Raw genomic sequence first — 24,722 nt, 5'->3', positions numbered from 1 at the left:
TTTGGATAAGTACCAAAGAAACTGTGGCCAAAGAATTTGATACATATATACCTTGATGGGGCGGTAATCATTAAATGCTGAACTGTGAAATGTAATGCCATTATTATTTTCAATGCTTATTTTACACATGCTGTGTCTACTCACCCGTATACAATCCCATCCCATTACATTACGGTTAGTGCTTTCAGACTTTCCTTTGCACTAGGCTTGATAATACAAACAGCACCACCATTGTTTTATCATCCAGTTCTGCATAAGGCACTTTAATTTACAGGTAAATGCTGCCAGTTTTTTTGTTTGTTTGTTTTTAATAAGGTCAGCTATGAGGGGGGTAGGGATAGGGTATTGATAGACATCAGTACTTAACAGCCTTGAAATTTTTGGCTGACGATATAAATAGTATCATATACTAAGTGTGCATCAGTTTGGTGGGTACTCCAAACAAGTAGCTCTCCCCCCTTGTTTTGTTTTTTTTGTTCCCCAAAAAGTTAAAACCCGCAACCACCCTGTCCCCCAAAACAAGCACACTTCTTGGTGAGAAAGGAAATGAAACTGACTGGGGAAACACTAAGAGGTCAAGAGGGGAGAAGCTTTAAAGCATGGACTATGCCTGGAAAGAGCAGAGGAAAGGTAGGTGTGGATAAGCCTTTAGTTTGTTTCAAAACAGCATGAATACTGACCTGGCCATACCCTCTGACATGCAAATTACTTATTCATGGTTCAGGATGTCCAGGGAAATGTCTATAGACACTAATTGTTAGGAAATGGTTTGGAAGGAGAAACCCATCAGAGCCCAGGAAAGATGACATATCTTCCCCTCTCCTAGGAAAGGGGGACTGGAAGAAGGACTGGAAGCAGTAGAAGGAGCAAAACAGAAAATCAAGACACGGACACAGAGAGAAAGTGAGCTGAAAACCACTGTTTAAACGGAATTCACCTAGTGGGGTGCTAGCATCTCTTTGTCACATGCTGTTGTGTGAAAATTTAAAGGTAGACCTTATTCTCCAGGTTTCTTACCTAGCAGCCAAAAACAGTAGCCAGGGAGAAGCAATGAATAAAATAATTTGTTGCTCTTCTAGTCTCTACATATTAATCAAAATAGCAGGGATAGATAGATAGATGATAGATAGATAGATAGATAGATAGATAGATAGATAGATAGACAGACAGACAGACAGACAGACAGACACACACTAACAGGAGGAACTTTATCACAAAATACACAATTTGAAAAATAATCAAGTAGCATGAATAAAATGGACTGTACTCAGAAAACACATCCCCACATATGGTAAACAGTTTGGGCAGCTACAACATGTTCAGAAAACCAGTAACCTGGCAGTGTGATCTTCACAAAACCACAATGTCCCTGAGGAGCACATAAAAAGTTCTGAAAAATAAGAAATAGCTTATGAAAGACAGTCTGTCTATTAGAGAAAGTAAGGGTCTTTGGATAAATGTGACTATGCAGTCAGTGAAACAGTACAATTATATAATTTTGTGCCATGAGCTGAAATTAACTTCACTTCTTTTTGGACAGTGCAATCAGAAGTAGACATGCACTCCTAGGTACGTGAGGACTGCAGTCCGATCTATAATCCTTCCCCCAAAATCTAACGGGAAAGAAATCTAGAAGGAAGTCAAAGTCATGGCCCCCAACCAATTTATCACTGAAAAGGAAGTAACAGTCTAGAATAAAAAGGTATAGGAAGAAAGTTTGCATCTTCAGTTATTCCTTTAAAAACAAATATAAATAGAGGCATGAGACTGGACTGTATCCCTTCACAATGAAGATATTTTATGGAAACAGATGGTACACAGTGCATGAGATCATTAGACAAAAGTTTGTATCTTCAATATCAGCAAAAGAAATTAAGGGAAATTTAGGCTGTGTACACAACATACTTTTAAAGAACGCCCCCCCCCCAAAAAAAAGAATCCTGGGAACTATAGTTTAACTCTCACAGAGCTACAATTAACAGCACCCTTAAATTACAGTTCCCAGGATTCTTCGGTGTAGATGTGTTTAAAATGTGCATGCAATCTTAACTTCTAAATATCTGCTTAATATTTAAAAAATAGAGAAGCCATAAACCATCTCATGTCCTATAATGGCATGAACATATTTAGTGTGCTATAATTATTTTACTATCACAGTGAGAAATTAATCACCCCAGCCATTCTAGCACACAAAATTAGTTTAACCCTAAGTGTCAGCTTCTTGACTGAAACAATGTTGTGTGACAAAAGCTGGGTGTTCATATATGTGTTTTGAGCCAAAACAATTTCAGGGTATGCCAAATAATCACACACCTGTTAACGTCAATTTTTGTGCTCTAATCATGTGAATTTAACTACTTCCAGCACCTCCAGCTGTTGATCATGAGCAGATGCAGAGCAGCCATAAGGGAAATCTCTTAGAATTTCAGCATCACTGATCAAAAAGTGGCAATGAAGAATCTCCCGGGTCCCACAATAAGCCAGTCCTTGAGTATAGCAAAATAATAATGCTGTTTGTTATCAACTGGCAAATGGCATAGTAGTGCCACAACTGGCATTTGGCATCCATTATTTTATCCTGCAGATAGCTCATTTGTCCCCACTCTTCTAAACCGTTCCCTAAATTGCTACATGTCAAGATATACTTTCCTCTCATTGGAATTATTAAACCGAATGAACAATAACTCTGAGTCTGCCTCTGTTCTGTTTGTGACTCTGCTCAGATGAAATACATGAGGCCAATAATCCAAACACCAACAGCAAGTTCAGAACAGGCTTACAGTAGCGCATGTGGATAGTCTGCTCAGAGATGCTGAGTAGGGGTGGCTTTTCTCTCACACATTTCACATCTCAGTGCTCAACAGAGCTTAAACCATGAACTTCCTGTATTCAGTAACGTTATGGTTGCAGTTCTGCCTGGTGGTACACAAAATGTGCTTGCTGTAATGGCTGGTATGGACAGCCTATTTCACCCATGCAAACCTTCACAGGAGATTGCAGACATAATGAAAGTGCATGTACTAACTTACCAATACGTTAGGTCCACAAGTTTGGTAGCGTTACCAACACCAACGTAATTGCCTATGCAAACATATTTGGTTTGCACAGCCTCACATTCATATGGAGAAAAGTAGCAATATGTGAACGAAAAATAAATGGATACAACAGATCGTAAGACTGATCATGAGAGACAGCCTTCTTGGTGATTGCTTTCAGAATTTGAAAATTCCTCCCTAGAGCAGTTAGACTGGCTCCCTCCTTGTGGTCCTTCTACTGGCAGGTAAAAGACTTTCTCGTTCCAGCAGGCTTTGGGGAACTGGCTGCTTTTAACAAAAGGGCTGTATGGTTTTGAAATTTTAATAGATAGTTTTAATTCTATCAATGTTTAATTGCTTTTAATTATCGCTTTTGTCTATGTTTTTAGCTGTTCTTATTTTTATCTGTAAGGCACCTTGAGTCCCTGTCAAGGAAAAAGGCAGGGTATTAATAAATGGATTATGATAATGATGATGATGATGATGATAAGACTGTAGTGATTCCAATTTACCAGCAGCTCAACTATATACTGGAAAATGTAATCATGTATTGGAAAAAGGTAAACATATAGACACGTATTGCGTTTTTTGAGGGGGGTATTACTTTTTTCAGGGACCTTCCTCTTCTATACTGAGACTGCCATGAAGTTGTTACATCACTTCCCCTTATTTACCTTCCTGATCTTTTTCAAACTAATAAAATCTCTTCTTAGTATCTCAAGCAACTAGGCCGACACAGCAAGCAGAGTTAGAATGGGTTGCTAAATATTGGGTCAATGTGATTATCAATCCGACACCATCACAAACCAGACACACAAAATGCACTGGCTGCTTTGCCTCACACACTGATCCACAATGGCATATTTCTATGTGCCAAGGAGGCATTAACATAACTCTGTCCCACAATGAAATTTATAATCACCTTTGCAGACTTTAACTTTTATAAATGTCTCAAAGGATTGCTGACGTTTAAAACACATTTTGCATTCAGTGCTTTCTCCCTCTCTTTCCCAACAGCATGTTTCTAATTTCTAGAGCTGTCAACCAATTAAAGATTTGAATCAATTAACTGTCTGGCTTCTAAGTGGCTAATCGATCTGTTAACCAATTAATTGTTTTTTAAAAAATCACATATTTCAAAATTTCAATAAAGGTGACTCAATCAGACCTTTGAATAAAGATGACAATCTCTCCAAACTGTCAATACAGTTTTGAAATACTCACTGAACATTGGATACAGGCCAGAAAATGGAACCAGCTTTAAGCTTATTTTTCATGAGATTTGCCCCATATGCTACCCTTTCCTGCCCACCCAAGTGCTGTTGAGAATTCCAGACTGCGTAGTGGAGTTGATAAACCATGCTCAAAAAAATCACAAGGCTTGCTACATGAACCACACTGATGCATCTTGACATACCGTATTTTTCGCTCTATAACACGCACCAGACCATAACACGCACGTAGTTTTTAGAGGAGGAAAACAAGAAAAAAATATTCTAAACGAAATAGTGGATATATGATTTTTGTGGTTCATGCTGTGGCCACAGACATGTGATCTGACAGTGAGTTTGGATTAGCCCAATGCAAAAATCCTGAGGATCCATGTGGATCCATGCTTTGTAACCACGGAGGAGGGAAGGAAGGGGAACCATGGATCCTCTGCTCAGGACTGCAGCAGACCCCCCCCCCCGCAGGCATTCGCACCATAACATGCAAAGACATTTCCCCTTACTTTCTAGGAGGAAAAAAAATGAGTGTTGTGGTATTTCTCTTGCAACACAGGTGTGAACTTAAAAACAGAATGGGGGTTCTTCAATAACTTTCAAATTACTCAGCATTTGCTACTTGTCAGATCCAGTAATCAGAGGACAAATTTAAATTTGGAGTTAAGAGCTTTTGTGGAGCTGTTGTATAGAAAGTGGGCTTCCCAGGGCAAAATGATCCTCCCCCCTCTTAACACACAGAGCAGCTCACGGTAGTGATCTCTACCGTTGTGAGTCCATTCCTTGTTTCAGTTACACACACTGTTGTGACAGTAATCCATGCCTGTATGCTGTGTGGGGTTTCTAGAGCTCTGGAATTTTATGCAGCAAAAGAAAATAAAGGGATAGTAATTGGGTCAAAGTTAGAGGGTTAAACCACTTTGTCCCATTTCTAGTTTTCGGTACTTTACCTTTAATAAAACATCTAAAGGTTTTAGTGACTCCCTTGAACATACTTGTCATGAACAAAACAAAGTTATATAGCTCCAGATTCAGTTTTTCATGCCCTGTTATTTCATAAGCGGTTCAAGCGCTGGAATATTCTGAAGCCATGTGAGCACTTTTCAGCAAATATGCACAAGTAAAAGGCTGCAAAGATCCGTTTATTTTATTATTTTGCAGTATCTATAAGACAAAGACAAGAACTGGCAGCACAATCTGATGGCATGTTTTGTGACCCTGCCCAGTTATAATATATGGAACTACTAGGAAGTAATTCCCACTATTTGCAATGGATATTAGTTTCTACTAAGTGTGTTCAGGACTACAGCCTGAACAATAGATTTGTTAAACCAGAGAAGACAATTTATTTTAATTACTCCATAATTATCACCAAATGATGCTTTTACATTCCAACAAAGTAATCTAAATATGAAATTTGATAGAAGAATGTTATTTTAGCACTGGCCTGTATTTCTAGACAGTGTTCCACAGTTACTAAGTGTAAAAAAAAAAGAATTTTTATCTGCTACATATCATTTGATGATACTTAAGAGACTGCATTTACTTTTAATTTATATCTCAATTGCTGCTATATCACTCTTTATTACAGGCCCAATGAAAATATATAAAGTTGATAGTCTTGCATAAGTCACAGTACATCAGGAATTATTTGTGGAAATGATCTGCTTCTTTTTCAGAGGGGAATAAGAAATGGGAAGGTTTATTATGAAAATCTGTATCATGCAATGAATCAAGATCAAATTTATCAGTCAAAGTGAGATAAATTGTGATTAGGGTTTTGCAGTATGAAATAACCGCATCCAACTTTAAAGACATTGTCAAGGTCTGGCATGTTCTATCTAAAATTGTCAGGTTGTTGACTGTCAGCCTCCCAAGGTTTCTATATATAATGGTGGCAAGATTAAATTTGGTTAGCTTAATTCTATGTTTGGGACCAGAAAACAAGTCTCAGGAGATCATACCTCTTTGTTTATTTATGTACCGTATTTTTCGCTCTATTGGACGCAGTTTTTCCCCTCAAAAAATTGAGGGGAAATGTGTGTGCATCCTATGGAGCGAATGCAAGATTGTGCCATAGCCGCGCACAACCCCTCCGGCAGGGAGAGGCTGCACGGGGCTATGGCTTCTTTAGCCCTGCGCAGTGTCTCCCGGCAAGGAGAGCCTGCACGGGGCTAAAGGGGAAGCCAAAACATCCCGCTCGCTGCCTTGCCTTCTTCCATAGCTGCGCGCAACCCCTCCGGCAGGGAGAGGTTGTGTGCAGCCTGTACGTTGCTCTTTGGGGCTGGGGGAGAATGTTTTTTCTTGATTCCCCCCCCCAAAAAAAAAAACTGGGTGCGCCCTATGGTCCGGTGCGCCCTATGGTGCAGAAAATACAGTATTTAAAGCATATTTACCCTGCTGTAAAGCCAAAAAAGACTCCCAGGGTGGCTGACAAAGATAAGTAACAAGATGTTTCACACATACATCTAATGGCACATGATGGTAGCAGACCCACTTAAAACTTGACATAAAAAGTGGGAGGTGGAACAAAAAGGGAGGGAGGTATTTGCACATGCACACACACACTAATTTAAAATGTATCAATAATCAGATCCTTTCATTTGTAGATATAGAACCCCAGGACTGAAACTGACCAGATTTGAAATTCACAACCCTGTGATACAAGCCAGTACTATTTTTCTAGAAAAAGAGGTGGCAGAGCTCACCATGAACTTCTCCCTTGTTCTCTTAGAATGGCAATGCCGCCCACCTGAGAGGTGCTGGAGCTGAGCTCTGGATTGGGGCGGGGGGAGCCCTGCTAGTAGCATTTAAATTTCCCAAGTATCATCACAACTGTGCATGCCTGTGTAACAAACATTCCATACTTTTGAAATTTTAGCTGGCAACCATATCACAAAACAGCACCTATCAACACACACATATTTATTAACCCAGAACATCCAGGCAACAGTGTACTACAAGCAGATGCCTGCCCGGCAAATCTCTCCAGATGACTCAGGTAAGAAAAACAAGCCAGAAACCAAACCAAACAAAACCCTATCTTTAGCTAATCTGAGCAGGCTAAAGATTCCTTTCTGACCTCGAATATGTATTGGGTTGCCATAATTTGCCTATGGTCCCATTTCAGCTGTGAACAAGAGTCCTGTGTAGAGCCAGACATTCATTTATCAGAGCATTTATCAGAACATCAGTCTTTCCAGCTAGTCATCAGAATAACGGAGGCTACCCAGCACATTGCCACAACACATAAAATGGATTGTATTTTAACCCAATAGTCCTAAGAGCCAAATTCTCTGAGAAGCACTCAGCGGTTTTGAAAAGGTGGTTTTTTTTAACTCCCCCAATTACAAAATGTTCATCCGTGCTACCTTTTCAAACCACATTTGCTACATGTGTTACAGTCTGCTGTATCTTCTCTCCAATGCCATGTGAAACACATTAAGCAGTTTCTTTCACCGCAGAATTATTCTGGCAAGCAAACTGCATTTCTCCAACGAGAAAGAAAATATGCATTCCTTTACGAGTAGAACAGATTCCTTAAAACAGAAATGGCGAACCTGTGACCCTCGATGTTGTTGGACTCCCAGCTTCCATCAACCCCAGCCAGCATGGTCAATGGTTAAAAAAAAAAAGATTAATAAAAATGAGCTGTATTCCAACAACATCTGGATGGTCACAGATTCCCCACCCCTGCTATAAAATAAGTCACAGTGAATTTTCGCTGAGCCAACCATTTTCTCACTTTACTGGCAGGTCTCACGTCTGTCCAATGTCTTGCCTGGAACAACTGAGGGGCAATATTTGTAACAGTGTACACAGAGCATTTCTTTCAAGATAAACAGATCAAGTATAATAAGACTCAGGAGAAGGGGAGGGGAAATAGTGCGTCATCTGCAATTTCCATTTTTTCCATTTAAATCAGGAACTGATTGAATACACAGCCGGGCTCCATATTCATCTTCCGCCAGTATAAATTACTGGTTTGTATAGTCTAAGCCTCCAGGATAAACATACAATTTCTGAATCACTCATATCCCAAGCAAGCATTTCATGCTTTTCTGAGCCACTAAACTTGCCCTGTTTACATAGCCCCATCTCTCATACCACAACCTATATACAAGCTATCTACATTCAACGGTCATTGTACAAAACTGTTTCACCAATGAAGCTCTCAAAAGCACTGATTGTGCACAGATGTTTGTTCCAAAGATACATTCTTTGTGACTGTGCTCATCTTTAAAAAAAAAAAAAGCTGAATTCCTTATTTACCCCACAAAGCTCCCTTTCTGACTGCGCCCTTAAATCAAATGGGAGTAGCTTAAGGGAGAACACAAATGTCAAAGCAGTCAGAAAGCTGGCCATCTTCCTTCCCTCAAAAAATAATAATCAAAATATTCCAAAATTAGACAACACAGCATTAGGAAATAAAGGCAGAGCAGGAACAGAATGAAAGACTCAGTGGACAGCTCACACTTCCCTGGAGTTTCTCTGTTCTTTCCTGTATACCATCTGTTCACATAAATCCATGCTCTGCCAATTATTTTTGCCATCTCTGATTTATTCAAGCAAACTATTACCTGTTGTAATAATATTAGAGTAGGCTCAGACACATCCCCCCTCCCTGCTGAGCGAGGTGATATTTTCACAGTCACTTCCAGTCTGATCCCATGCATATTTACTCAGAATTGCCCTACTGATTTCAATGGAGCTTACTTTCAAGTAAGTACAATGTGAGAGTGTAAGGCAGACTGGGATGTTATGCTTTTTCTTTCAGTGGACTTGCCACATTATTCCAAAATATGGTGCTGTGGCTGCTCAGTAGCATTAAAAAGGCCATTTGAACACACTTGCAGACACTATCCTTGACTGCTACTTCCTATATTCCAGGACTGAATATAGGTTTTTGGAATAATTTCCTGCTGAGGCCCTGGTCACCTTGCATAAGAAATCTTGTGAAGCCTCTAGCATTGCATTTGGCTAACTGTTCCTAACCCCAAGAACTTAAAAAACCCTTTTCAAAAACCTTAACCCTAGCTATTTGGATGCCAGGGACACAGGTGGCACTGTGGGTTAAACCACAGAGCCTAGGACTTGCCGATCAGAAGGTCAGCGGTTCGAATCTCCATGACGGGGTGAGCTCCCGCTGCTCGGTCCCTGCTCCTGCCAACCTAGCAGTTCGGAAGCACGTCAAAGTGCAAGTAGATAAATAGGTACCACTCCGGCGGGAAGGTAAACGGCGTTTCCGTGCGCTGCTCTGGTTCTCCAGAAGCGGCTTAGTCATGCTGGCCACATGACCCGGAAGCTGTACGCTGGCTCCCTCGGCCAATAAAGCGAGATGAGTGCTGCAACCCCAGAGTCGGCCACAACTGCACCTAATGGTCAGGGCAGGGTCCCTTTACCTTTACTTAGCCATTTGGATGCATAGGTGTTGAACCCCTTCAGAAACTGGGATAAGACAAAGAAATTATCACCCTTTGTCTCAGCCTATGTAGCAAATTCAAAGCAAAATAATTCAATGTATTCTGTATCTTCAAAACAGCTTTCCTTTTAAGCTGGATCATTCTTATAGCCACCTCCAGAAGCTATTGTTCTAAGGCACCTGTTTTTTAAACCAAGGACAAATTTGATTGAATTTTCACATTTGTACTCCATAAATCACAACAGAGTGTTTGCTCTGCAGGCTGGAAGTCACGAGTTCAGTTCCTAGTCCATTGAGAAATACTTTCTCCACGAGTCCCCAGGGTTTTAAGATCTACTGATCAGACTCTACTCCAAAGAGTATCTTTATGGGGGCTAAAATTATTTTATGTCAGGAGCAGAGCCTTTCCAGTTGTGACTCTGTAGCTGTGGAATACAGTCTCTCAAAAGACCTATCTAAAAATTTCAAATTGTTTTCTTAACACATTCTATATGTATTGTATTTTAAAGTTGTTTTATTGTGTGTAAAAGAAAACAACTTTAAAATCCAATACACCCAGTTAATATTTCACCAGATACAAAGAAAAATAAACTAAAAAGGCTATCCTGCCAAGGCTTTTAATAGATAAAGTTCAGTTTGGGGTCTTGCCCTGTTCATCTCAAATGCAAGTGCCTATAATAATCAAAGGCAATGTTGCACCATGAGATAACTTCTTAAAGCTTTTTAAAATTAACATGGAATCAAAAATACAAACAAATAAATGATCATAATCAATTGCTTGACCATCAAGTGTTAACTTAAATTTCTTGCACTGTGGAAGGCATTTAAGAATGAGACCCATATATTTTACAGCCCAATGCTGGTGTGTGTTTACTATGTTTATTCATTTTCTGGTCAAGTCAGAAGACTGGGGCTGCCCCTAATTCTAAATTACCCATCCCAGTGCCTGAATGACACCAGAACTAAATCTGGGGATGTTCCAAACTCTAAATTCTGAAGTCAGTGCTCTTGGAATTAATTGCACCACAGATTCTAATTGGTGCAATTGTTATACTGTTGGTTACCCATGAAAATCACTTTAACATACTATATTATATTGGGGGGTTTTAAGCAGGTTAAGGAATTAACCACGCAACTGACATCATGTCAAAGGATCATTTGTAAGGAGGTGAAAATGACAGCAATGTGGTAGGCAAGTGGGACTTCTCACATTATTTTGTTCAGTGATTGGTAGAAGAGCTGACAGCTGAATTGTCATCTCTGCAACTCACATCAGGAAGAGAAAGCCTACAGGCTTGTCAAAGATACCAGGAGCAGACAGCCTTAAATGATCACACTATTTGCTCACAACCGGTTGGAATGTTACCAACTATCAGGCCTTCTATTTAGGAGGCAGGATGCTCCGTAAGGAGAGTAGCCCGCTAAAACTTCTAGAATTCACATTTCAAGGTGCCAAGCCCTGACAGACTGTAGACTCAGCACTGGTGGTGCAATTACAGTTGAGTCAAAGCAATGATGAAGGCTCTAAAACCCCTGTAAAAGGGGGAAAGTATCTCATCTTGAAATACTTCTTTATTCTGTCTCCTGGCCCAGCACTACCTTCGCTGCAAGAGATAATATTTGCAAGCCCCAATATATAGCAAAACATTTGCACTTGCGGCAACCACAAAGCCCATAGCCTTCTCCATCACTGCACGTCCTTGTAGCCTACAGGAGGGATAGTCAATATGGTGTCCGCATTCCAGCTATTATTGGACTATATCTCCCATCACCGCCACTAGCCGTGCTGGCTGGGGCTAATGGAGTCCAACATATGGACAGCACCACATTGGTTATCCCTGAACTACAGTCAAGTGGCTTTTCCTTTTCTTATTCCCTTTCACGACTTACAGTAGCAGAAGTATAGGATTCTATTTTTGAACATAAAACAAGGACAGGCACGAACAGCCATGAACACTTTGGAAGGGAGAGATATCTCCAAAGCAAGGGTGAAGTCTCAAAGATAAGTCTACCCTAACTGAAAAATATCAGGGGGAAGTAACAGACATAAAAGCACAATTAGTATCACCTGCAGTGTCTGCAAATCAAGCTGCCATGATTTATCTGTTTGTTTCATGAAATTTATACGTATACCCCTTGATTGTATGTGTGGCATACAGGAACAAAAAGCTAGCAATCCTAGACAATGCAACACAATTGTTTTGTGGGAACTCTGAAGCACACTTGTGTCACATTGTCCATAAGGTAGAGAATATTTTTAAAGGGTCTATACAAGTGAGATATGCTTAATGGACAATCTTAAAAATGCTGGCATCTTTTACCAAGACGGATTAGATACCTAATACTTATTTGTGTTGCTACGGTCCTAAAGTTGTTGGGATTATTATTTTTTATTAAAACCCCCCAAAATAATTCTAGATGAATTTCAAAACCAGTTTCTATTTGTTCTTCATTTGTTAGAGCAATGAATCTCGGGTTTCTTTTGAAAGACTATAGATGGGTCTACTAGGATTTCACCACTGTGAAGAAAAGAATGTAACCCGGGATGGTATTCATTTCCTTTTATTGTAGGGTTCCCAAAAAGCCCAGAACCAAACAAACAGAGAAGCAAACCACATTCAGCTTCTCCTACTGATTTAAAAAACTGAGCATCTAAAGAAGTGAAGCCCATCTGCCAAGTTCACCCACATATGAAGAATTTTTGTCTGAGCCTACAAGTTACATTGTATAATCGCAGTGTTTTTCCAAGTGGCCTCTGTTGGCGTCCAGAGGGTCACCGCATGCTTTTGCTCATAATTTCCCAGGGTTTTCTAGCCAACCAAAATAAAGCAAAGACTGCAAGCTTTGACAGACAATGTTTGGGTGCCTCTTCAATAAGGCACACATTCCACAATCCACTTATACCACAGGAGTCACATTGATTTGTGTAGTATAGATTACTACACATATGGATTGTAGTCTTCAAGCCTTCAAAACAAAAACAAAAAACGCATGAGTTTTCCAGAGTTTGGGGTTGGGAAGTTCTCCAAGGGACATTCTGGATGCAAGTTCCTACCTTCTTCCATGTCTCGTGTGAAAAATGGCTGCAGGACTGACCATAGTAGAAGTTCTCCATCCCATTCTCTCTGCGCACACAGATTAAGTATTCTAAGAATATATTTATTCTAGCTGGATATAAATCTGGACCTGCACACCATGCACACCAGGTAAATTAAAAAATTAATGCATGCATCCATCATATCTGATGCATAGTTCAGTATTATGCTCAAGTAGAAAATGTATCACAAGAACCATTACTTAAACTCCATCAACAGGAATTTTAAGGACTCTTGAGGACAGTGGTCTCATAGCATAAATGATTGTACATCTTGCCCCCTTCTGCTTGTGACTGCACAGCCATTTTTGAAGGATCTGACAGATAAATCCTGAATCGCTATGCTGCAAAATGATCAGGACGAAAAGATTAGCAGCCCTTTTCTTAAGTTTTCTCATTTTTCACATATGTCAGTGGCTCTATCTAAACACAAATACATTTGCTTTCAAGGAAAACATAATTTGTCTTGATATTATGGGGGGTGGGGATCCTTACCTGTGAAAGCATTTGTGGCCTGAAAGCCAGCTTCCTGCATACTGCTCTCCCAGAAAAGTTTGTGATTCCAGTCTTGACCTGTCCTTTCCACAGACAGCTTCCAGAGTTGAAGCTATCAAGTCACTTCCATCTTTGCTTGTCAGTGTCCATTTCTTCCCTTCAAGCTGGCATTTGGCATCATCCAATTCCCACCTGTTCCCAGGTCCCTTGAGCCCTTCAGTAAAAAGGATGTGCGTCAAATTCAAATGGTAAGTGCAGATCACATGCCTCAACCGTCCTGCCAGAGAATTTTGGCCACTGTGTCCATGTAAACGAAAGCAGTCATTCCACACATTGTTTTTTTTTAAATTCTCTTTCAAACTTTAGCTCTAGTCCTCTGCTCAGAAAACATCACTGGGTTTGCTTGCTTACTTTCCTTAGGATTCAGCCAGATGTGGTCTTCATTTGTCTTCTGTGTTCTCTTTGAGCTTCACCTCCCCCTCGGGCAAGCTGAGAAATTAAAAAGGAAAAAGATGTTTCCTGATGACTTACAGCAAGATTCACAACATTCAGGGAATAAGACCATGTGCGTCTGTGCACACGCAAACACCCCATTTAGTAGGGAGTGATTGCCCACATAAAAGTAAGATCCTTAGACGGAAAATACTGCAATTTTGCTGAAATGCAAAATGTGACCACACAACTCTTTGAAATGCAAAGAGAAGCAGTGCTGAAGATGTCAATATGCATCTCTGAACATGATACGATTTACATTTCAAAAGCCATATTTAGTAAGGATGGGGGAAGAGAAGTACAATAACAAAACTGGAGTTAAAAGAGAAAAGTAAAAACACTCAAGGCCCTCAAGCCTATTCTATAAATTAATCAGGTCTCACCATTACCATTTTCTAAAACTCTCTTATAAAATATGACACTTTGTACCACCTCTTTTTGCCCTTTTGAGGTATAACCTCAGAGAAAGCGCACATAGCAGGCTAGGAACAACTTTTGTTTTTCTTAAAACCCAAGTTGCTGAAATTATTGTTCAGCAAAAAAATTACCTTGCATTTGTGTTGGTTTTTAAAACATTATATTTTATCCGGTTGCTGTGTCCCTGAGCGCCATGCTCACCAACCCCTACCATTCTCCCCCTTGCACACAGGTCACTCCCATTTCATGTCTTCTTCTCCTTTCTCCTGTGGTGCAGCCCCCACTGTGTGTGCACAAACAGGTATTCCATCCCCCCCTTTTCCTTTATAGTTTTAAAAGCAGCTAGTTATTTTGCCATTTAGGACTCAATGGTAGTCATCTCCTTATCTTGGAGAATGTAAGCAGGTTGCAATGGGGATCCAGCTGAGGTGGGCCCCAAACCAGTCTCCACCTTAATTCTGATACTCTAGTCAGAATAACAGTGTTGCTTCTGCTCTTTTCCTTTTTTTCTTCCACCTACTGTAGGTCTGTGATGAGTGTCTGCTTTGCCTTTTCTGGAATATGTGCTTTGTTTTCAGTTTAGCCAGGGGAAACTGATCCCCAACCCACCCTCCCTGCCTTCAAAATATTACTGTATTAGAAAACAATTATCTAGTGTTTTAATTTTCAAGAGGAAAGCATGATTCCCATAAAGCAATCTCCCTCCCTCCCTCATTCTCTCTGCTCACATTTTGAGTCTGAAGCTAGGGATAGTCTATTTCCAGAAAGAGAAAAATACTTAAGGACAAGAAGCCTTCCTATGTCGGAAGACAAGCAGCACTGGCCTCTTTTCCAGAAGCCACCAATTGCGTTCTGTCTCGTATTACATAGTGCCATAGAAGCACTCTTGAATGTGGGCTGGATCCACCCACTTTTGCTGTTGATTTAAAAGGCTGATGACGGTGACACAGCTTCAGAGCTCATGGTCTAAAGGTTTTTATGACCCGGTCAGATTCAGTTGTGTTTTTTTAAATGGCATTCCTGGGTGTTGCTGGCTGAGTGTTATTTATTTCCCTTTCATTATTTGTAAAACCAAAGTCTGATTTCAACTCTTGATTCCTGGAATGTCCCAGAGCATCTTTGGCAGGACTTCTGCGAATCAGTATGTTCCACACACCAATTACAACAGCAAATGAATTTGCTATTTGAAGGAGGCATCTTATTTTAACCAGGTAGAAAAATATTGTGTTATGAGTCCTGGGAAAGTGTGACATCCTTACAATAGGTGTACTGCTCTGAGACAACATGTGCAGACTGTGCGTAACAAATAAGAAACATGTTTAAATGTATTGTGCAGAAAACTGTTAACTCCATTGTTTGCTCACCCCCAGTCTGAAAGGGCTATCATGTTTACAAAGAACTGTCACCAGCCTAGTGTACACATGTGGTGGATCTGGTCTGGCTGAGGAGATATGGAATCCCAACAACATCTGGGGCAACAGATGTTCCCCATCTCAGGCTTAGGGGCAACCATATCTCTAATAGTGAAGAATGTGAAGAAACTGGAAGCAGAAAGCAGGAGCTTCAAACACAGCAGGCATTGCTCTGTCAACTAGGTATTATCACCTCTTTGACTGGCAAGCAGTATCTGAAGCCCCTGGACTGACTATATGTGATATAAATATGATGACCCTGTCTTTGGTGTTATTTCCTGGTCAGTATAGCAGACAGGATCCTACTTCCTGCATTTTCCCACTTTCTAGCTTCTGGACTCACAGACGTCCATGAAGGCACAGGTCAACTCTGTATCCAGGGTGGCTGTTTACCAGTTCCATCTGGTATGCCAGCTGAGATCTTGCCTTCCTGCCCACTGTCTCACTAGAATGGTTATCTGCCATTTGAATTACTGCAATGCACTTTACATGGGACTACTTTTGAAGGTGACTCGGAAACAAGTAATCCAGAATGTGGCTGCTAGACTGGTGACTGGGAGCAGCCGCTGGGACCATACAGTGGTACCTCAGGTTAATAACTTAATTCATTCCGGAGGTCCGTTCTTAACCTGAAACTGTTCTTAACCTGAGGTACCACTTTAACTAATGGGGCCTCCCGCTGCTGGCTGCCACACCGCCACTGTGTGATTTCTGTTCTCATCCTGAAGCAAAGTTCTTAACCCGAGGAACTATTTCTGGGTTAGCGGAGTCTGTAACTTGAAGCATCTGTAACCTGAAGCGTCTGTAACCTGAGGTACCATGGATTGGCTCCCTGTACATTTCTGAACACAAGTCTAAGTGTTCTTGTTGACGGTTAAAAGCTCTAAATTGCTTCGGCACTGTATACCCGCAGGAGCTTCTCCATCCCCATCATTCAGCCCGGACACTGAGATCCAGCGCTGAGGGCCTTCTGGCGGTTCCCTCGTTGTGAGAAATGAAGTTACAGGAAACCAGGCAGAGGGCTTTCTCAGTAACTGCACCCACCCAACTGCACTCAGTAACTGCACCCACCTATGGAATGCCCTCCCATCAGATGTCAAAAAGTTGAACAATTATAAGACCTTTCGTAGACACCTGAAGGCAGCCCTGTTTCAGGAAGCTTTCAATGTTTTGTTTTGTCCCTTTATATTTTGCTGGAAGCAGCCCAGAATGGCAGGAGCAACCCAGTCAGATATAATAATAATTATATTCTCTGGGCCTAAAATCAGGTGTGGCTGGCCACCTACAGACCTACTGAAATAGGCATTCTTTTCTACCTCCATATTCAGGTCAAGACATCACAGCAACAATATTTTAGAGGGCTCTGAGGCTTGATCACACCATGTGGTTCCTGGTTCTAGCCACAGAATACTGACACAGAGAAGTAAGCTGGCTTTTTATGTCAGTTCAACACCAAATTAGTTTGATAGAATACTGCAAGCACTGATGAAGTCAACAAAATCATAGAAACAAGTGCACATCAGCATGTAGCTTTCCTAAAGTCTGCCACTCCAGAAGATATTTTTACCATCTGAGCACAGTTGAGCTCTTGCAAAAAAATAGAACTCATTTATAAAATGCTTAATCATTCACAGAACAGCTTAATGAGCAGACCATGACTGCAGATGTATTGAGGAAATGCTCATAGAAATTCACATCTTCCTGGAAGGTTAGATCAGCAAGTGCTGCAAAAGTCCATCTGCTGTGGCCAGCAGCTGCTCAGGAGCCAAAAGAATCTAGGGAGAAAGCCCCTACACTGTCATATGCATTACTGGGCAAAGTGAGTTCTGGTTTGCTCCTGCAAATCAAACCAGGCTGCAAGAATTAATTTGATTTATTTACACTGTCCCAGTAGTCAACATCTTCCGTCTGGGCACTAAATAAAGAAGTGCAAATGTAGAACATTATCCAGACAAGCAAACAGAGTTGAAAGAACTGTAGACGCAATCGGCTGCAGGGTGTTCCTGGCACCAAGGCTCACAGAACTGAGACAGACAATGCTTTTTTTACAATTTGGAATTGGCAATCTCCAAAACAAGACTGATATGTGCAAGACTCTTCCACTGAAGAGAATGGAAAATGCATTCAATCATTGTCACAGGCAGTCACCTACTGCATTAATCTTTGTTATATAACAGAAATTATGCGTACTTTCTATCTATAAACATGTGTATGTATTTCCTCCCCAACTGTACAATCCGATGCATGTTGATTCAGAAATAAATCCTACTAAGTACAAAAGGACTTCAACTGAGATTTTCTTTAACCAACTAAGCCTGCATCCATCTATAATATCCTTCACAAAAACACATTTGCCCAAAGAAATTAACCTGGAAAGTGCTCCACCAGGGGGGAAAAAATCCTTCCATGATAATGATGCTTTAAAAAAGTAAGCTCTGAAGCAAGCATGAGTAAACTGAATTCAGTTTCTAGGTAGCCTGAAGGCTCAGACAAAGGTATACTTCTTCCATTTTGACTTAGTTGTATAATAAAATCCACAAAAATGCACTGAACACTCCATAATGCCAAAAAATCACCATATTTAGAGCTGAAGGAAACTTTCAGCCACAGGAAAAATAACAACTCCCAATATGAAAGCTTTAACAGCCTAATGAAGAAAGCAATAAGTCAGCTGCAATTTTTCTAGATAACAGACAAGAAATATACAGACAAGAAATATACAGACAAGAAATTCCAAAATTCACTTTGTTTTATAACATCTTAGCATGGAGACTAAATATCTTTCCTAACACAAAGAAGACTATGGACATATAATTCTATCCCACATGAATAAAATTTGCTATTAATAATAATACCCCACCATGTGTAATTTACCATATTTATACACTCTAGAACAGTTAGCTTTGGGGCTAAGTATACAAAAAGGAAAGGACCCATAACACTTACAGTTTTAGCAACTAGAGAGACGTGGTGTATAGTCATATACAATTTGACCCATATGCTTATGCCAAATAAACTTTATGGGGTTGTCAAGATCTGAAGGTAAGAGAGGAGGGGTTTTTTACAGAAGAAATGGGTCTATTGTGGGATTTAGATGTTAGATCAGCTGATAAGTTCAGATGAAGACTTGTTGCCGTTTTCCATATTGTGGTTTAAATATCATTTACCAGTGAGTGCAGAATGGCAACATCTGCAAATACAACACATGTTGGAGTCTGTTTATGCACTGTCTGCATCGAGTGCTTTGGCATTTCCTAACTTATTGGAGGGAATAAATCAATCTTCTCGGAAAGCTAAATCCACAACTGCTGCCTATAAAGGCCTATGGGACTTTTGGAAAGTTGATGTTCAATAACTTAAAAGAGTTGTAGAACAGGGAATTAGAATGTGCCATACAACCTAAACAATGGAAAATTGCTTTAGAATCTATAAAGAATGTTTTATATTTGAAACTTATCCTATAAAAAATTGTTCTTTGGGGTATATTGGACTCGATAACATTTGTACAGGAAGGTAGTATTAAATACACATTGATGCTGGAGATATGATGCTTGAAAGGCCTTGTTGAGAAATAAGATGTGGTCATGTCCGGTGATATAGTATTTTTGATCTGAAGTTGTTATCTCTATAAATTTTGTACTGCCCAAATTAAATACATTTGCAGATGTTCATGTACTTTTACATTATATTCCTGTATCATGGGGGTTAAAACAAAAGGGGTATTGCAGCCCTTATGGTTGCCAAGAAACTTATAGCCTGAAAAGGGTAAATACTCACCATCCATTTTGCAATGGTCTGCAGACCTCACTGCCCTGGCTACATTTGTATCTATGAACACCAATTTCATGTAGGTACCTATTTGGACACCTGGATGGCTTATATTGACCTTTATTCTTTAATTTTAGAGGAAAGTAATAATGGCTATTGTATTCACAATATGAGCCAACAGTGTGTATAGCTATTGCGTGTCTTTTTCTGTCCTTAAAAAAAAAAATCTGTTTTTTCTGCTTTGTTAAATTTGACACTTAAAAAAGAAAAAAGAAAACCATGCACTTACCAGTGTAAAATGTGCTTATTATCTTTTTGTTGTCACGAAAGTATGCCCTGCGTTTGCATATCCCTTTAAGGTATCTGAATTCTCTTAGGCTCCATCATGCTCAAGCATGGAGGTCATGTCTCCCCTCCATCAACCAAGTCTGAATACACAACCCAAAATCTGCTGTCTAGCAAAGAAGTTACATAATTTTGGCAGTAGTGAACGCTTTGACAGCCCCATCTCCCAACTTCCCAAAGGTGTTATGTTCATTTTCTTGAAGTATGTTCTATAATTGACTGGGCCTAGCAACCTGTCATTCAAAGCCACCTGGGCGCAAAAGGCAATATAGATATGGTAGCTGTAGCCCTTTGTCTCTCACCCTACAACCAACTCCAGGGGCTACTACCAACAGCAGAGGTAACTACAAGTTTTGCAATGACAGTTTGGTTTAGTGTTTTACTTTCCTTTAGATTGCACCTATGCACTAACTTTCTCACTTCCCTAAATAAACTGGTTAATCTGATTTCTGGACTCGACTTGTTTCTGAACACTATTGTCATTTCCCCCCTGCCCTGCAATTGCTTCGAGTAAGACCACCTGGGTTATGCTACTCCTTTAATGTGCATTACTGTACATCAAATGTACTGCTTTAATGGTTGTCAATGGAACAAGGTGTTGCTATCCATCTTCCACAGAGGTTAAGGTTGGGCAAGACAGATTTGCTCAAACGTCAGTTGGTGGCATCAACATTAAAAACCAACACTCTTTTCCATAAACACTTTCCCCTATTATTTTTACTAAAGAATGCCCAACAGGCTTTGACCGATAATAAATTAAAAGCTATTTAGGAGGTACTGACAGCAAGTCAGTACTGTAGTACCAAGCAACCTTAGAACCTTTCCAGAAACATTTTTAATGCAACTGCTTAGGGAAGTTTTTAATGACTGGTGTTTTAATGTATTTTCAATCTTTCGCTGGAAGCCACTCAGAATGGCTGGGGAAACCCAGCCAGATGGGGGATATAAATTAATTATTAATTATTATTATTATTATTATTACTTCTACTACTACTACTACTATTACTATTTTCTTGTTGTTGTTGAAGACACATTTTCTCAGTACACATCAGAAAAATACTCTGCCACTAGGAAAATACTGTTTTTTTTCTGGTGCAGTGGATGTAAAGGACAGGCAGGATGAAGAGTGGTGAGAGGCAGTGGTGGGAACCCCCAGGGGAAGAAAGCTCAGAACCAGGGGCTATGTGGTGGAATGATGATGAATGGTCAGATGGAGAAAAGGGAGCAGACTGGGAGGAAGAGGTTTCAAAGCTGAAAGGGCAACAGGGTTTAGTGAGCAGGAAGAGGCTGTGACAGAGAGCAGTCCAGAATCAAAGGCATGAGTGAAGGCTGAAGAGGAGGGGGGCCAAGAGGCAGAGATGAGGCAGGATCTTCTTGCTGTGATCTGCTCCCCTCCCAGGTCTCCCAGAACCCACAGGGGATCTTCAGTCCTTGCAACTGCCTCATTGAAGCAACACCTACTGGGAGGAGTTGCTGTGCTCACTAGGCTTGAGCTGTTTTGTTTCTTTGAATAAACAGTGAATTTCATTGACACTTTGTGAGTTATTCCTGATCTGCTCCTGACTCCCGCTTTGACAGAGGAACAGGAAGAGTGTGGAATAGACAACACGGATTTCTACTGCCAATGGTCAGTTATTCCGATCCAAAACAATCCTCTTCCCCTGTGCCTTTTACCATTTTATTGCTTTTTAATGTATCTGCTTTATTAGTTGCTATTAATAAATTCATTTACTATTCATTATACACCTTTAGGCGGCAGGCAAAAATGTTCCTTTTTAACCAGGCCTTTGGCTGACCTGATCAACATCCTATACCCTTTTAAAATGTGGCTCTTTTGGAGGGAGGCGTATGATTGGGTTATTGCTTTTTTTTTTACTTTATATACTGTGATCTTTTTATGTGAACCGCCCTGAGGCCTCCGGGTATAGGGTGGTATATAAATTCAATAAAAAAATAAAAACAAAAAACAGTCATCAGAAAAATGAAATAATTATTTATTAAAATGATTTATTAGCTCACTTTCCAGGGTTCAAGGTGGTATGTGAATAAATAAAATACATTTAACAACCAAAGGGAAATAGGAAAATGCTGCCACCTAGCACAAACAAATCTAGCCAACTAGCTAAGCAAAAGACCTAACACCCCTTCTGAAAAGTCAAGAGTGGAAATCACTGATTCTAGAGGAAAGTTCATTTAACAGCCTCTGATCAATGGATGTAAATTGCTGCTCCTTGCCATGAAAGTCCTCAGTTCCACTGAGCTGAAACTCAGAGCTGGATCTAAGAAGTAGTGAGAGATATGAATGAAAGTGTTAAATCTCTTTCCAGTTTCATTTTTCAGAACACTAAGTAATCTCTAGTTAGAAGAAACTGCAAAGAAAACTTCTATTTCTTTTTTTTAATGATTTTTTAATGTTATGTGATTTTTTTATAAGAAATTTTCCATTTCTGAACGAAAGATAAAACCAATATTTTCCATGCCTGTTTGCATTGATATTTCATATACCTACATCAAACAGTACTGGTTAATATTCATCATAGATTATAATGTTTTTGGTTGGCTACTGCACAACCAGAGAGGTAGTATATTTATAATTTCATACCTGTCATTTGCAAGTTTAATACTGCTGAAGAATTTACACTTGGATTATAATTGTGTTAATCCCAGTTTTGTAATGGTGGAAGGACATATTTATCAATTAGATATTTGAATTACACCAAGATAACTGAAAATATAAAAACAAAAAAAATTCCTTCCAGTAGCACCTTAAAGACCAACTAAGTCAGTTCTTGGTATGAGCTTTCATGTGCATGCACACTTCTTCTTTCTTCGTGCATGCACACGAAAGCTCATACCAAGAACTGACTTAGTTGGTCTTTAAGGTGCTACTGGAAGGAATTTTTTTTGTTTTGACTATGGCAGACCAACACGGCTACCTATCTGTAACTGAAAATATAAAGGCATGTCTCTCAAGACTTTGGGGGATGGGTTAGGGCGTGGGATAGCAGTGTTTACTTGAAACCTTTGCTAGGCTCTTCTCTTTGCTGCACATTTAGAATAGTAGCACAGAGGACCAACACCATCTCCTCTACACTTCTGTTTCAAGTACATTCCTTGATATGCTCTTTTACCTTTTCATGGGGAAGCTGCCATTAAGCAAATGCAGCAATCGCGTTTTGCTTATTAATTTGTTGATTCCAGTCAAGAGGAAGGGAAACAAAGCATTTGTAGCAGCTAGAGCACTAGGCATATAATGGAAGCTATCACGCTGCACCTTAAGTCCCGTATCTTTATCAAAGAAAACAAAAACCAACATCGTAGCATTATTTCATGGAATTTCACAAGTTCCTTGGGTCATAAAACCTCAAATTATATCCGGTATACAACAATGAAAGGTTCTCTTTTGCACTTTCCCATGTATATCCAAATATGCAGAGGCATACATTATTGTAATTAAAAATGAATTGCCCCCTACCTGAATCAAGAGTGGCTGGAAGATGAGTTCTATTGAAAATTCCAGTTTGAATAACTGACTTTAAAATCCTTTGCTTTTATGTGACTATTTCAAATCCTTTTCTGCATGTGACCTCTCTCTGTCACTGGTTTGGAGAAGTGCCTTGAGGGGAAACTCTTCGGCTTTTTAGTTCTGCTTATGTTCCCTGGCTAGCTACTAAATCCCAAACTGCTGCTCATAAATACACAATTTTTTTTTCAACACAGAAAAAGAAGGCAGTGTGCCAGATTTCTGAACATTTATAATCAGTCATTATTTTAGCTTGGTAACCACATATATTCAGAGCATGAGACTTTATTGCCACCTTCCTGCATGCCATGTTATTCTTTTAATATGTACTCACTTTGGGCCTGCGTTCCTTTGAGTTCTATGGGACAAGCATGTAAAGCTATATAATTGGATGCTTTATTATTGCTTATTTCACATACAGTGGTAACTTGGGTTAAGTACTTAATTCATTCTGGAGGTCCGTTCTTAACCTGAAACTGTTCTTAACCTGAAGCACCACTTTACTAATGGGGCCTCCAGCTGCTGCCGCGCCGCCAGAGCACAATTTCTGTTCTCATCCTGAAGCAAAGTTCTTAACCTGAGGTACTATTTCTGGGTTAGCAGAGTCTATAACCTGAAGCGTATGTAACCTGAAGTGTATGTAACCCGAGGTACCACTGTAGCTATATCCCTAGGTTTCTGCTGACTTGAACCTTGGTCAGCAACCATTTTAGCAGTTTTCAGGCTGCCAGTGTTACCTCTAGCAACCAACCAATCTTGCTGTTACTAGCCCTTGTTTCCCCACACCAGTATCCTACTCCTGCTCCTGCTGACCTTCCGGGATTGAGTATTAGTAACTCCCATTCTCTCCCCTGCAGCTTTCTCCTCTTTCCCCTCCCCTTACACGCCTCGTACATCAGATCTGGGGGGTTGGGGGACCCTATGGAGATGATTTAGTGAGGAAAACAGGGGGCGGAGAATAAACAGAAGTGCTGCTTTACCAGTGGAACTCCATGGCACTACTAAAGATACAACTCTTTGCTAGAAATAAAAGCTTCCAGGTCACGCCCAGGATTTTGCCTTAGCACACAACATCACTGAGCATAATCTCAAGTTTCTGTCTCTTGCTTGGTGCCCCTCCTTTATCATTATTATCATCATCATCATTTATGAAATTTGTATACTGCCTTATACCCGTAAATCTCTGGGTGGCTTTAGCATTGTGCCATTTTACAAATCTTGCTCCCTGATTCATTGACTGATGATGTACTTATTTTAGCCTGTCTTATTGTTGCTGAAGTAAAACAGCAATTTCTATTTAGCTTATAATCTTGTAACTTAACTGCAATAATGGGAACTATATTCACTTTTCTTTCCCCCAACATAGTAGGCAGAGGAGGGGGCCATATCTACTTTCTGTTACTAAGTACACAAAGTATTTTATTTCTCATTTGGGTGTAAAATACTGAGGTCTATTCTCTAAAAGAAAATATTTCAAACAGTACATACCTCTAAAT

General features: G+C 40.0%; 1 protein-coding gene across 5 annotated transcripts in view; it reads right to left on the bottom strand.

The window, feature by feature from the left end:
- Positions 1 to 24,722, bottom strand: part of LDLRAD4 (low density lipoprotein receptor class A domain containing 4) — a 280,021-nt gene that overhangs the window by 163,572 nt on the left and 91,727 nt on the right. For 4 of the 5 annotated variants that reach the window (XM_083747042.1, XM_083747040.1, XM_083747041.1 and 1 more), the window contains one exon: positions 13,270 to 13,758. The exons of the other annotated variant lie outside the window; for it this stretch is intronic. In XM_083747042.1, coding sequence (XP_083603168.1) covers positions 13,270 to 13,309 — 40 coding nt within the window. In that variant the 5' untranslated portion in view covers positions 13,310 to 13,758. The remainder of the gene's footprint in view (positions 1 to 13,269; positions 13,759 to 24,722) is intronic. 5 annotated transcript variants of the gene reach the window in all.

The sequence above is a fragment of the Podarcis gaigeae genome (assembly GCF_964106915.1).
Source record: "Podarcis gaigeae genome assembly, chromosome: 7".
Taxonomy (NCBI): Eukaryota; Metazoa; Chordata; class Lepidosauria; order Squamata; family Lacertidae; genus Podarcis; species Podarcis gaigeae.
This window is presented reverse-complemented; position numbering and strand designations above follow the sequence as displayed.